At 38.9% G+C, this 13,166-nt stretch overlaps 5 protein-coding genes across 5 annotated transcripts; 3 read left to right on the plus strand and 2 right to left on the minus strand. All coding sequences in view use genetic code 12, as the record gives it.

Moving 5' to 3' along the window:
• Positions 1–49: 49 nt before the first annotated feature.
• NUP188 (Nup188p) lies at positions 50–5,017 on the plus strand (the record flags this gene model as incomplete). The annotated part of the gene is made up of 1 exon (XM_002549072.1): positions 50–5,017. One exon carries the CDS (start codon positions 50–52, stop codon positions 5,015–5,017), a length of 4,968 nt encoding a protein of 1,655 aa, XP_002549118.1.
• Positions 5,018–5,075: 58 nt separating this feature from the next.
• Positions 5,076–6,062, minus strand: CTRG_03416 (inorganic diphosphatase; the record flags this gene model as incomplete). Its single annotated transcript, XM_002549073.1, has 1 exon — positions 5,076–6,062. One exon carries the CDS (start codon positions 6,060–6,062, stop codon positions 5,076–5,078), a length of 987 nt encoding a protein of 328 aa, XP_002549119.1.
• A 258-nt stretch (positions 6,063–6,320) lies between these two features.
• CTRG_03417 (uncharacterized protein) lies at positions 6,321–8,921 on the minus strand (the record flags this gene model as incomplete). The annotated part of the gene is made up of 1 exon (XM_002549074.1): positions 6,321–8,921. One exon carries the CDS (start codon positions 8,919–8,921, stop codon positions 6,321–6,323), a length of 2,601 nt encoding a protein of 866 aa, XP_002549120.1.
• Positions 8,922–10,183: 1,262 nt separating this feature from the next.
• On the plus strand, positions 10,184–11,473 carry FTH1 (Fth1p; the record flags this gene model as incomplete). Its single annotated transcript, XM_002549075.1, has 1 exon — positions 10,184–11,473. The coding sequence occupies one exon, from the start codon at positions 10,184–10,186 to the stop codon at positions 11,471–11,473; it is 1,290 nt and encodes a 429-aa protein (XP_002549121.1).
• A 300-nt stretch (positions 11,474–11,773) lies between these two features.
• On the plus strand, positions 11,774–13,114 carry CTRG_03419 (uncharacterized protein; the record flags this gene model as incomplete). The annotated part of the gene is made up of 1 exon (XM_002549076.1): positions 11,774–13,114. One exon carries the CDS (start codon positions 11,774–11,776, stop codon positions 13,112–13,114), a length of 1,341 nt encoding a protein of 446 aa, XP_002549122.1.
• Between the last annotated feature and the right edge of the window lie 52 nt (positions 13,115–13,166).

A 13,166-nucleotide genomic window follows, 5' to 3' on the forward strand; every position in this document is an offset into this window, starting at 1 on the left:
CAACAAGACAACCATTACAAGCACCACAGTCAAACATTCGCCCACAATCATGTCTACATCATTGGTTGAATTAAGTAAACCGTCAGAAAAACTCGAGAAGAGTAAGGACAAGTTACCTTTGAAGCCAATCCAACCTACCCAATATTGGACTTTTGATAATGTTTTGACTTTATTAAAAGACTGTCAAGATCCTTACTTGTCTGATGCATTGGATGAATTTTTACTATTAAACAGCAAGGTATTTTTAGATCCATCCCCATTTACATCACAACTGGATAATGAGACCTTGAATGATGATACCAAAGATATATCACTTAGAAGTGTTTTATATACCAATATAACTCCACAAATCATCAAAGATGCAAAGATCATTTCTACCACTTTGCATTTGGAACTTAAAGAAGTAGTAAGAGTCATATGTCAAACCAACAAAAAGATTCCCACAAGAACCACCACTTGGGAATTGGAAGCCATTAAAAGCAAATTGCACGATGAAAAGTATTATGAAAACAAGAGATTACAATTGTACATTGCCAAAATTTTAAGAGAAAGAAGAATTGTCTTGAGAGTTGTCATTGAACTTTTGAGTAATAAAACAAACAATTATGCATCATCTGTAATACAAAATTTAGGAAAAGATGTCTTCTTATCCAAAGACTATATCAAATCCCTCATTGAATCTATTGCAAAGACTACACAGCAATTAGTCAGAAAGAGCTTCACAACCGGAATTTCCAAAGATATCGACAATACTATCCTCAATGAAACTATATTGTTTTGTATAGAAGCAAGTAAAGTTTTAATCGAATTGTCTGTTCAGAATCCAAATGTAACAGGTCCAATTGTACAAGAATGGTTCAAATTAATGAAAGATACAAATTTTGCCCTTGTTTTAGGACCTTCAATTAAGTACCATGAGTCTTTTGCCATGGTTCATGGGTTATTCACCATATTGTGTGTACAATACTTGGACTTGACTAACAGTTTTGATAATGTCAATCAGAATGCAAGTGATGAAACCATGATGGCTAATATTGGAATCTTTAAATACATTAATGATGCCATCGCCAATACATCCAACACTAATCCTGTTGTTTTATACAGTTGGTCCATTATATTGTTGAGAAAATTTTATTTTTTACAAGAGTATCCTTCCTTGCCAGCTTCGACAACTTTCCTTAAGGAATTCAGTTTTGATCATTTGGAGAATCTCATAAACATCATCAACCAAAAATGTTCTGATTTGGAAATTTTTGTTTCCCTAAGGAAATTAAACGAATTGTTGAAATTTGATAAATTATACTCAGGAATTTTGTCTTCCTTGATAATTGCATGTATGCCATTGGTTACTCTTTCGCCAGATGTCACGGAAGCTATATCAAGTGTCATTGGCAATTGCCCAAATCACATTATCGAAGGATTTTTTGAAAACAAAGCCACCACCAATGCCATAATTATTGCCCGTACCAAATTCCCATTGATGTTAAACCCATACATACAATTGGCTTCTATTAACGGTAATTTTGCTTTGCATGAGTTCAATGATTTAAAATCATATATTCAAGTTTTCAAGAAGGGCGAATTTGACAAAATGTACCAGATCGATGATCAAAACACTGAATTAGTCAAGACTACACAATTCATTGATGTATACCCTCCATTTGAAACCAACAAGAAATTGTCTTTAGTTTTAAGCGCAGGTACAAAAGCTAAATTATTACCTTCTGCTGATCCAAATGAAGTCTTGGTCACCTTTTTGTATAATTACAATGGATGGGCATTTCTTGGAAGAGTCTTACAAAATGTTTCTAAAATTTTTAACAATTCAGATGTCGTTGCAATTGATTTGGTTCTTAATATTTTGAATTTGTTGAACAAAGTTGTACTCGACAATGGTATTGATGATACGAAATTGGTTTTAGAGGCCATGTCTGCTTATACTGATGATTCAGATATTCTCGAAGTGATTTTACGACTCTTGGAACAAGGATTGCATTTGAGAAACGTCAAGATCTTAGTGGCTGTTGTTGACTTATTAACCAAATTAATGCCATTTCTTTCATACAGAATCTGGCCATATTTATCCAAGTCTGCTTTATTGGCAACCAATGGAAAAGAAGGTTTAGCTGCGGTTATATTTGGTGCCGTTGAAATGGTCAACGGAGATTATAGCTTCACAGTTTCGTTAATCAAATTGGCAGAAGCATTAACACAGAATTGCTTGTCATTGGACCAGGACTACCCTAAAAAATCCAAGAGCGTAATCATGCGTAAATTTGTGGGTCACTTGATGGATTTATTTGAAACTTTTGCTTATTGTAGGTATGAACAACCATATGAGAAGTTGGAAATTGGTGTTTTGGTATTAGATGTACTCTCAACTATTCTTGCAAGCGTTTATGGTGTTGATGAAGGAGTTCCTGCTCATGAAAAGGCTACCAAAGTTTTTGCTGAATCTGCCCAGTATATTTTGGATGCATTCTTAATACCAGATGAAACATGCTCACGTGCTGGTGCCCCAATAATTACAATGATTGAAAATCTTTCAAAGGATTTGGAATTGTACGAGTTGACTGATGTGTCATCCTTTTGGCATGATAACTGGATCCGTTGTGCCTTTTCCTTTTCTCAACTCATCATCACTATAAGATCATCTTTGAATTTTAAGCCACTGTCATTTGAAAAGAAATTGTTTACCAAAGCACCAGAGTTGGTTTTGTCGTATTCTAGATATGAATCAGTCAGAAAAGAAATCTTAGATCTTTTGACTTGTTTGACTAATGGTAATTGGGGAACTGAATCTCCTCCTTCTTTATTATCACACTTGGGTAACTTCAACGCACAAGTGTTGTTGCATTCCTTGGCTGCAGACCTAGACAATTCTTTTGATGATTACAAGATGAAGATTTCTTTGTATGATTTTATTTGCGCTGTAATGAATGGCAAACAAGAAGGTCTTGCTGTATTGTTCATCACAGGAAGAGATGTTTTCGGTGATTTTACTAAAAAAGATGAAAATACAAAGATTGAAACCAAAGTGTCATTATTGCAAATTTTGAAGAAGAATATTAGAGATATGAAATACTACCCAAATTCAGTTAGCATCCATTTGGTTGACGCTATTTCTTTGGCATGTAATTCATGGACCACTGTGAAGGAAAGCCAACATGACGAGGATTTCATCAAAACTTTGATTAGCCGTGTGAAATTACAAATATTAGATCCCCCAGATTCATCAGAAAGCTTCATCAGTAGATGTTATGAATTGAAACTTGTATCTAAAATTGCCGAGATTTTGGCACTTTATCTATTCTCCACACGAAATGAATCCTGTAAGAAAGAGATTCTCAATTTTGTCAATTCCGACGAGTTTATTGATCTTGCCAGAAATAAGTTTTCCATCACCAATTATCAACCTAATTTGGATTATAACTTGCAGATAGCGTTTGAAAACGCTTTCACTGGATTTAAATTATCACAATTCACCAGTGGCTTGACGAAGAGAAATAGATTTGGTATTACTTCTGTATATAACTTAGCACTCATGGACTCATTATTTAAAAATGAACCGGAATGGCCGCAAATTAGAGAACAGATTATTGCATCTAGTATCAATTTTCAGTACTTAAACTCCCAATTTGCTAGCGCCAAATCATTTGGTGCTCTCATTACAAGTTTCTGCAGAAGATATGAAGGTGCATTGCATGCGAGAGTTTTAGATTTTATTAATGACTTGTTGAAATTGAATATCAATGAAGGAATACCAACCGACACATTTAACTCAATTTATTGTGAAAGAATTGAATTGGCATTCTTTTTGATGTACACTTACTTTTCGAAAACAAAATCACAAGATGCTGATGACAGGAAAATATTTGAGATTATTAAAAGCAGTTCAACTTTGTTATCTTCGAGTAGTATGGATTTCTTTGCAAATTTGGCTGAATCTAAAGGATACTATAAACCATTATTGAAGCTTTTATATTGTGCCTTAAATTTAATCAAGAGTGATTCAAAAATCTTAGCTGAATATTTGAGTTTGTTCAGGGATTTGTTTAACAATATTGTTATAAAGGGGACAAAGGTGTTGCTTATTGAAATACAGAATGATGCATACCGTTCAAGAAGTCAAAGAGCATTTAAGTCAACCAAAATGAATGATAGAATCGATGACTTAATGATTATATTGTCTATCTTGAAGGTATTTGTCAAAGCAAAAGCTGGATCCATGTTGCATGAGGAAATGGCTGTCTCGATTGATCAACACGGAACTATAAAATCATTATTGAATCTTTATTCATTCTCCCATTCAATTGAAGTTAATGATGAATTTATATTTGCACAATTAAGTTTGATGTATTTATTGGAATTAATGTCAATTCAAGTGATTGCAGAAAAGATTGTCTCATCCGGATTATTTGTGGTTTTGTTGGAAAGTCCAATTTCACAACCAATCAGAGCTGGTGGTGTTTCAATAAGTCATGGTGCTCCATATCATAGACTTTGGATTAATGGCATATTGCCAATTATTATTACTAGTTTGTTCAAATTGGGATCCTCGATTGTGCCAGAAGTATGCGTTGCTTTACAATTATTTGGAAAACAAACTCAATATGGCATTGATAGTTGGGCACAGGATGCGTCCAGTATTAAAATATCCACCGGGTTGGTTGCAGAAACAAGCGAAATATTGTTGATTTACGATTTACTTAAATCAATGGATGTCACTTCTTATTTGAGAAGTATTCACGCAGCTCATGGAGGTCTCACCACCACAACTGCAACAGACGATTCTACTGATTTAAGGGTTTTGCCAGGATTGGATTCTGATGCTAAAAGGGATGACTTTATTGTGTGTATTGAGAACTTATTGAAACACCCAAAGTATTTGAGTTCTAAAATAAGTCCAAGTTCTATTGAAGAACAGCATATCATCCAACAAGGGGGTGACGTGTTTGATAAGTTTGTTCAAACGGTCGTTGACGAAATTAGAGATTTCAAAGATTATTTCAATTAATCAACGGTGTTTAGATTGATATACATTAATATATATTGTAGAAAATAGACATTCCGTTTCAGTCGGTCTTTATGAAGTAGTTTTGCTCGACATCTATTGGAATGACGGCATTGGTCTTGGCTGGTGTGTGCAATTGCACATCAATGTTAGAAACAAACCCAGGCAGCTCTTTGATACTAGTGTTTGTAATGTTTGGTGTTTTCTCACTCTTGATTTGTCCATTGATCAACTGTTGCCAGCTTTCATGACATTGCTGGATGATTTCAATGGTTTCATCAGCAGTCTTGTACTCGCCATTAAATGCAAACTCGTTCTGTGGCTTTCCATCAGCCAACTTATAGTCTCTGAACCATTGCCTAGTGGTATCCAACAAGCCGGGACACTTCTCATCTAAGTCGCAAATATCGTTCACTTGCTTTGCCAAAGGATCGTCAACATTCACAACAATCACTTTCCAATCCAATTCACCATCGTCAATCAAGGCCAAAGAACCTAGGATTTTAACTCGTTTAATGTCTCCGGTAGATAAAATCCTTGATCCAACCTCACACACATCAACAGGGTCATTGTCACCAAACAACCCATGGTGTTTAGTGGTTGGATCTTCCCAGGTTTGTGGGAATGCTCCATAGTTGTGGATATATCCATGGTGGGGGAATAGGTTCTTAACAAATCGTACTTTCCCGTTCTTTGTATCTTGAACAATGGGGTTTCCTGCTAATTTAGTATTGATTTCAAATTTGGCATTGGTCCAACGTGGGATTTCTATAACTATATTGGCCTCTTTGGTTTCTTTGTTGAGGTCTAACGCAATATCATGAAAATAGGAAACAACTTTGCCGTGGGAAGTGGTTGCGTAATTAGCATAATCTGGGGTATATTTGGTACCTTGGTTATAAGGAATGATATCCGGAAGTTGTTGTGACGAAGAAGAAGAGGAGGAACATCTGGATGTGAATAAATGTTGATTGGTTAATGCTAATCTGCCTAAAGCAGTGCCAAATGATGGTGATGACAGTTTCATTAAAGTTATCAATAACGACATTCTAAAACACAGGGAAAACAGAAAAAAAAAAACGAAATGAACGGATAAGGATCTGTGTGAATCTGTTCGTAATAGAAATTAGTCAAAGAGAATTAAACTACAATTTGCTGTACCTCGGCATATGATAAATGGAGAAAAAAAGGAAAAAAAAAAACATAATCGATGCTCAATCTGGCGGTAGGTCTCGCACGACTTGGTTTGAACCTTCCCCACATTTATGTTTCTCTATCTGTTTATATTATCGTCAACCTATATACTCTAGTTTGGAGGTTTCCCAAGGAACACGATCTTCCCTTTGCTGTTGAATGTAGCATTATCTGTGCTGATATCAACAATCGGAGACAATTGTTCGATTTCAATTTCACTTAATCCCATTGGATCGGCGGGGAACCAAACACCAGGACACTTGGCAGAAATAGCAGGCGCATCATAAGCATGTTTATTGTCCACCACAACAGGCTCAACGTTAAATACAGCAGGAACTAGTTTCTTGACGTACCGGAAATTCAAAAACACGTCTGGTCTGATGAATCGGACAATGGGGTTATTGAAGACAGTAGACTTGAAGTCACGGTCTGCTAGCAAGGGCACGACACATGTGGAATCGAGTGCCAGTTCTTGATCATTGTCGGACTCCAATTGCAATTTCAACTCTGCTTTAAGTTTATCTTCCTCTTCCTGCTCCTCCTGGTACGCCTTGTCAAAAGCAGTACGCTTCTTCTTCCTGTTCAACACCTTTGCCTCGTACTCGGTTGGGCCAGTAAATGAAGATGTATTGGAAACACCGTCCAATGGTCTCATGACGTCAATTGGAACAACACGGAGCAAGTGATCAAATGCCCACCCGAGATGAATGTGCGCAAATACAGTGCCCAACAACACAATAAGTTGCAACACCACTGGACCCCATCCTTTACCGACTGCAAGGATACCCAAGAGAACAACCTCGCTCAAGTACAACCCACAGAATGACTGGAAAAGTGCTCGGGGGTAGTGGCTGCCGTACGCATCTGGACCTTCAACAAAACAGTATGTGATATTGTGTGCATACGCAACGTAAATCAAGAAAAACGAGGCACAAGCAAAGACAAGAATCAAAGGCGAGATGATTGAATAAGCCAACGTGATGGACGCCAATTGCGTGAAAATTGGGAACACGGTACCCCAAGAGACACTTCCCAACCCGCTGAACCTGGCCCATTTCTTTCGAACGGTGTTATCAAAAATGGAACCCAAAACGTAGTACAAAAAGAGACCAACAATCTGGAACAACGAACCTCCTGCTATGGAGAAACCTTGAAGAACAATATAGGATATGTAGAAATTCGATGACAAGGGTAATTTGTTGGCTAAGATACTCATTGCGGATGTGGGTTTCTCGACGATTTCGGTGACCGTGGCCGTGGCCGACGACGCCAACGCGGTAACCAAAAACCCGTTGACCATCAAGAAGGCAAAGTACGCATTCTGTGTCCACAATTCGACTCCAACTGTTGACACCTCGCCGGAAATCCTAGCAAGAACTCGGATGATCATGGGCAAAACAAACATCAACAACGAAAGCAAAACGGTCGGCAACAAACCAGTGACCAAACCCAACAATGCATGCGGCATCTTCAAAATCCATCTCAACCATGGCAATTTATTGGTCAAGAAAGTGATATTGGAAATGGTACCGACGGCGGCCACTGGGATGGCCCAGAACACAACCAACGCTGTCACCGCCGCAAACGCCAAAAACCTTCTTGTTATTCTTTCCCACCAAAACATTCTCAAGTTTGCGTGAATAATTTCCTTTGGTGAAAGACCGATGAATGCTGGCGACATTCTCATCGGACTGTGGTGTACCGTGGACTGGTACGCAATTTGGGCATAATACTGACTTTCGAATTCAACGAAAATAGAATTCAACGGCATCGAGTGTCTGAATTTCTTCTGGAGTGCTTTCACCTCTTTATCCAATATTGGAATCTTTTCTTGACAGAATCGAATGGTGTCCACTTTGGAAGAGAAGAACCCCTTTTCCTTGGTCTTGGGTCTGTGCTTCTCACTGACATATGAACTAATTTCGTCAACGGGCTCCAATAGAATACCCTTCTTGTCGGCCTTCATTTTGCTTTTAACCGCCAACTTCATTAATTTGTTCTCTGCGTTCTCAAGCTTGGTAACCATGGCTGCTCTTTCCTCGACCTTGTGTTCCAACTCTCTCGATGTTCTGGCAACATACACCCTCTTGACACCGTTGAAAATCTTGAACGCTTGCTTCTCATCCAACAACGCATCGGGAACACTTTGGAAAAGCACAGTTCGACAGGAAAGACTTTTTGCATACTTGGGAGAAGCCAACACCACATTCTTGATTGAGTTGTAAAAAAACAACTCACGGTAGATAACGAAGATTGTCACGAAATTGAAAATGAACCCGACGACAACATGGGCGTAGTACCGCTTTGGAGCAGTGACATTTGCAATGGAAAGCTTGTCAAACCCTTTGTTGTTGTTCCCGTGCGTGGCATTTATAGGCAACAAAATGATATAGGAAGTCAACGCAAACAAAAACAACAATCCAAACGTTTTCAAGTACCGTAAAAACACTAGTCCATCAAGTCCGGCTTGTTGTAAGAAAAACGAATCCGGCTTACTCAACAAAACAAATATCCATCGAATTGGGTCCTTGGGAAGTGGTTCGGGTTTCTTTTCCTCGGGAACAAGATCAAATGATGATTTGGGACTATAGATACGTTTGAATTTTAATCGCAATAGTACGAAGCCGCCAACAAAAGCACCAAATAACGCCAAGTTCGCAACTAGTGTTGATATAATTGTCGATGTCGAGACACTGCTTGGCGCAACAGTCATTGTGATTCGGTGAATATATGAATCTGGGGAGAAGTTGTGATTGTGCTAACAAAATAAAATAAAATTAAAAAAAAAAAAATAATCAAAACACCTTTTAGAAAAAAAAATTTCTCCTTACATTAACATCATTGAAAGGGAACACGAAATTAGTATGAGAAATCAGACCTGGAATTGACACACAAAATCGAACAAGGGAACAACAGAAGAAAAAAAAAAAAAGAAACAAAAGAATTTTCACTCTGTTATGCCTAACTTTTGATGTCATGTCGCAGGGCAACGAAATGAAAAGGAAGTGTCCCGTGGTCCTGTGGTGCTCCAACGATGGTTTTGCTATGGTCCCAAGACGTTCATCAATTGCAATTTATAAAACTTGTGGTGGTGGACCAATTTCCAATTTGCCCAACATGATGTCAGCAGAAGAAATTGATGTGCAATGAGTACAGCCGTAGGTCTAGCACTCAGTTGTAACGAGAAAGAATGGACTTCCAGATGCAGTATTTTGATGAAACGAGGTAAGCTTAAACTTTTCTTTGTTGGCTGCTCGTAATACAGTTATTTAACTTTCACTCCTTGGAAAAACAAGACAGTGTTAGGGTACTCCTCTTTCGCTAGAAACCGGTGTTACTGAACAGACTATGCGACTGTCTTCGCTGTGGTTGACTAAAGATTTAAGTACATCACACATGCTTCATTTCAGCATTCAGTATTTAATGACAGCCACAATTTAGACCGCACATACAATAATCATTTCATCACGATTAACTATTCAATGATGAATGGTATCCTTTGAGTCACCTTCTGTGTTGACAACTTCTTGATAGTTGAGTCTATGCTCAGTCATCAATCTGCATAACTTTTGGATTCGTAACTTGATCTCTTTTTGGGCATGATCAATTATTTTTTTCTCTCATTCTCCTCCTTTTTACCCAAAAATCAACACCAAAATTGTACAAAAACCCCGAAAACTACCAAAACATTGCCAACATCGATATGACTATTGCAGAAGATGAGTTCATGTAAACACTCACAAAGGCAACAGCTTTTGGTTAGTCTAGCTTAACGCATACACGCTGCTGAGTAATCTCCGTTTAACTGCGTGACACACGGCATCAAAATCAGTGCGGAGTCCCGAAAATCGGGGCCAACCGCCAAAAGATCGTTTAGATAAATATAAATAAAAAAAAACTTTTTCCTTTGTCTTTTTGATCTGGTTTAAGTTTTTGTTTCTTTTACTATCACATACAATACCCGTCTACTACATCATGGCTGTTACGTTTGAGGAGTACTTCTCCATCCAGACCTTCTTGGTTGTATTGAGAGAGACACTTGAGTCGGCAATTATCATTTCGGTGCTACTCTCTTTTGTTCACCAGACATTCAACGATACCCAACTGAAAACACAAGCTACTAGACACCATAACCAAACATACCTGAGTATAGAAGGCACGTCATCTGCGCCAACTACTAGTACAACAACGGAAGAAGAAGAGACAGAATTCGAGAAAGACGAAAGCAAGCTTTGTCGATACTTGCAATTCCAGATCTGGCTCGGTGGATTACTCGGATTGGTTGTCTGTCTCATCATAGGGTCCATCATTCTTGGGATTTTCTACATCATTGGCAGCGACTTGTGGTCCAAGGCGGAGCATTACTGGGAAGGTACGTTCTCCATCTTGGCCAGCATAATCATCTCAGTCATGGGGGTCAAGATTCTCCGTGTGAACAAAATGCAAGCCAAATGGAAATCCAAGCTTGGAAAGATCTTGCAGTCGTCTGGGTATTTGAATAACCCACACAACAAGAAATCCTTTGACCGTGCCGGTACAACATGGGCGAACAAGGTGGAGCTCTGGTCTGAGAAGTACAATATGTTTATTTTGCCGTTTGTCACCACCTTGAGAGAAGGGTTGGAGGCAATTGCGTTGATTGGTGGGATCGGTATCAATGAGAACACCACGGCGATTGCGTTGGTGAACTCAGCTGTGTTGGCTGTGGTGATTGGTTCGTTGATCGGGGTCGCATTGTACAAGTATGGGAACACCATGTCGTTAAAGGTGTTCTTAATCACATCCACTTGTTTCTTGTACCTCGTGGCTGCTGGGTTGTTTTCCAAGGGTGTGTGGAACTTTGAGTTACAGAGGTTCATCGACCAATGTGGAGGCATGGATGTGAGTGAAACTGGCCATGGACCTGGTTCGTATGATATAGCCGTTTCCGTGTGGCACGTCAACTGTTGTAATGGTGAGTTGCAAGACGACGGAGTGTTCTGGATGTTGTTCACGGCCATTCTTGGATGGACCAATTCTGCCACCATTGGAAGTGTTGTCAGTTACAATGTATACTGGGTGGTGGTAATAGCTGTGTTCTGGGCGTTGATACACGAGGAGAAACACGGCTTCTTACCGGTCATCCCAATATCATGGCAGTTGAAGAGAATAGAAAAGAGAAAGAACTTGTACCAGCCATTAGATGCTCCAGAGATCGGTGTTTTGGAGGAGGTGAGAGATAGCATGGACTCGTTGAATTCACAGACTCCACTCCAACAGAGCTAGAATACTAGTAGCTAAGTAGTTAAGTAGTATAAAGAGAAATTTTTGATTGGCCCGTAAATGTTCGATAGTGGAATGTTCTCTAGCTCGTAATTGTTCGGATATTGTTGAGCTTTTCCGGTCAACTGATCCCCCAAAAAATTATGCAGCCTGACCGGATATTCATCTTACTTATTTTTTTTTTTGGCCCATTGTTTTCCTTATTCATTGTACGATCAATAGATAGATCCCTTGTTGTTGAATATATTTTTTTTCTTAGGTACCACTTGTGCCGTCTTACCTAATCCATTCGCCACAACCTAGATGCCAAAATCCAAAAGAGGTCGAAGACCAGTCAAAAGATGTTCCAGTTGCAAACGGCTAAAAATTAAAGTATGTTATTTCCCCAGGCTGATAACTCAATTTTTTATTTTTCTTGTCCAGCCGAAATTACTAACCTGTACACCACAGTGTGATCAACGACAACCATGTGAATATTGCAAAGACCGGAGAAAAGAATGTGTATATGAGCCAGAAGTTCCAACAAGTGCTCTGTCCAGTGAGTCACCAGAGTCACAGGAAACTGCATTATCGGGGTATCATCCAACCACGGACCTTGTATTGACACAAACCAGTTCACAATTGTCAATGAGCCAGCAGGACGTCGAGCTCTTGAACTTCTTTGAACAGAAGGCTAAATCCACGGTGTTCTACAACAACCATGTCTTTGATGACGCCTTCAAAACTGAAGTCAATCCCTTATTCCGACACAACTCAGCCGTGCGGTATACGTTGTTAGCTGTGTCGGCAATCATTCAACTGAATGTTCTCCTGGTGGGGAGCAACGATGGTGCAATAGTGAAAAGTAATCAGCTACTACAAACTGGAATGGATTACTTCCAGAAAGCATTGACATTCCAACAAAACCTTGTTTCGCTGGTCGAAAACCCGAACAATGTTCAGGATGGTGCCATTAAAGAATTGCTATCCTCATGCTTGCTTCAGATGGGATACTTTGTGGTCAATGTCGGCAGAGTGATGCCACTCCTATCACTAGACCGTAGCCAAATTGATCTCATAACTCTCCTGGGTGCTCATAGATTCATAATAGAGAAATACTTGCCAAAAGTGGCCAATTCCAAAATTCCGTTACTATTTCCTTCTGATTCAGTCTTGCCTAGTGATTTTGACGAGAGATATTATCTCTCTGATTCATTGCGCAGAGATCTAAATGATGTTTACGGCGAATCCAATCCCGAAGTTAAAGCAGTTCTAGAAGGAGCCATCGTTGTTATTGAAAGAGCGATATATCGAACGATGCAACATGGATTACCGTACCCACTTATTGCCATGATCGTTCAACTCAGCAACAACGAGTTTAGATCCTACTTGTATCAAGCTAACGAGTTTGCATTAAGAATACTATTCGTTTGTGCGGTTTTGTGTGCCATGTCTAAATTCTGTACACGAAGGTTCGATAATATTTACTATGACTACGTGGCATGGTACAAAGAACGGCAGTTCACTAACAGAAACCAATTTGAATACCTACTAGATGATAAATTGTACTTTTTAGCCCTGCAGACTGACTTTGAACCTGAGTTCAGCAGTATTGGAGAGTTCAATCCAATCGAGATTGCAAAAGGTTATGAGTCGTCTGAATAGTTGTGTAATCTTGTGCCCTAGCGAGCATGGAAATCAGTAGACCAGAATAAAT

This window comes from Candida tropicalis, assembly GCF_000006335.3.
Source record: "Candida tropicalis MYA-3404 genomic scaffold supercont3.4, whole genome shotgun sequence".
Taxonomy (NCBI): domain Eukaryota; kingdom Fungi; phylum Ascomycota; class Pichiomycetes; order Serinales; family Debaryomycetaceae; genus Candida; species Candida tropicalis.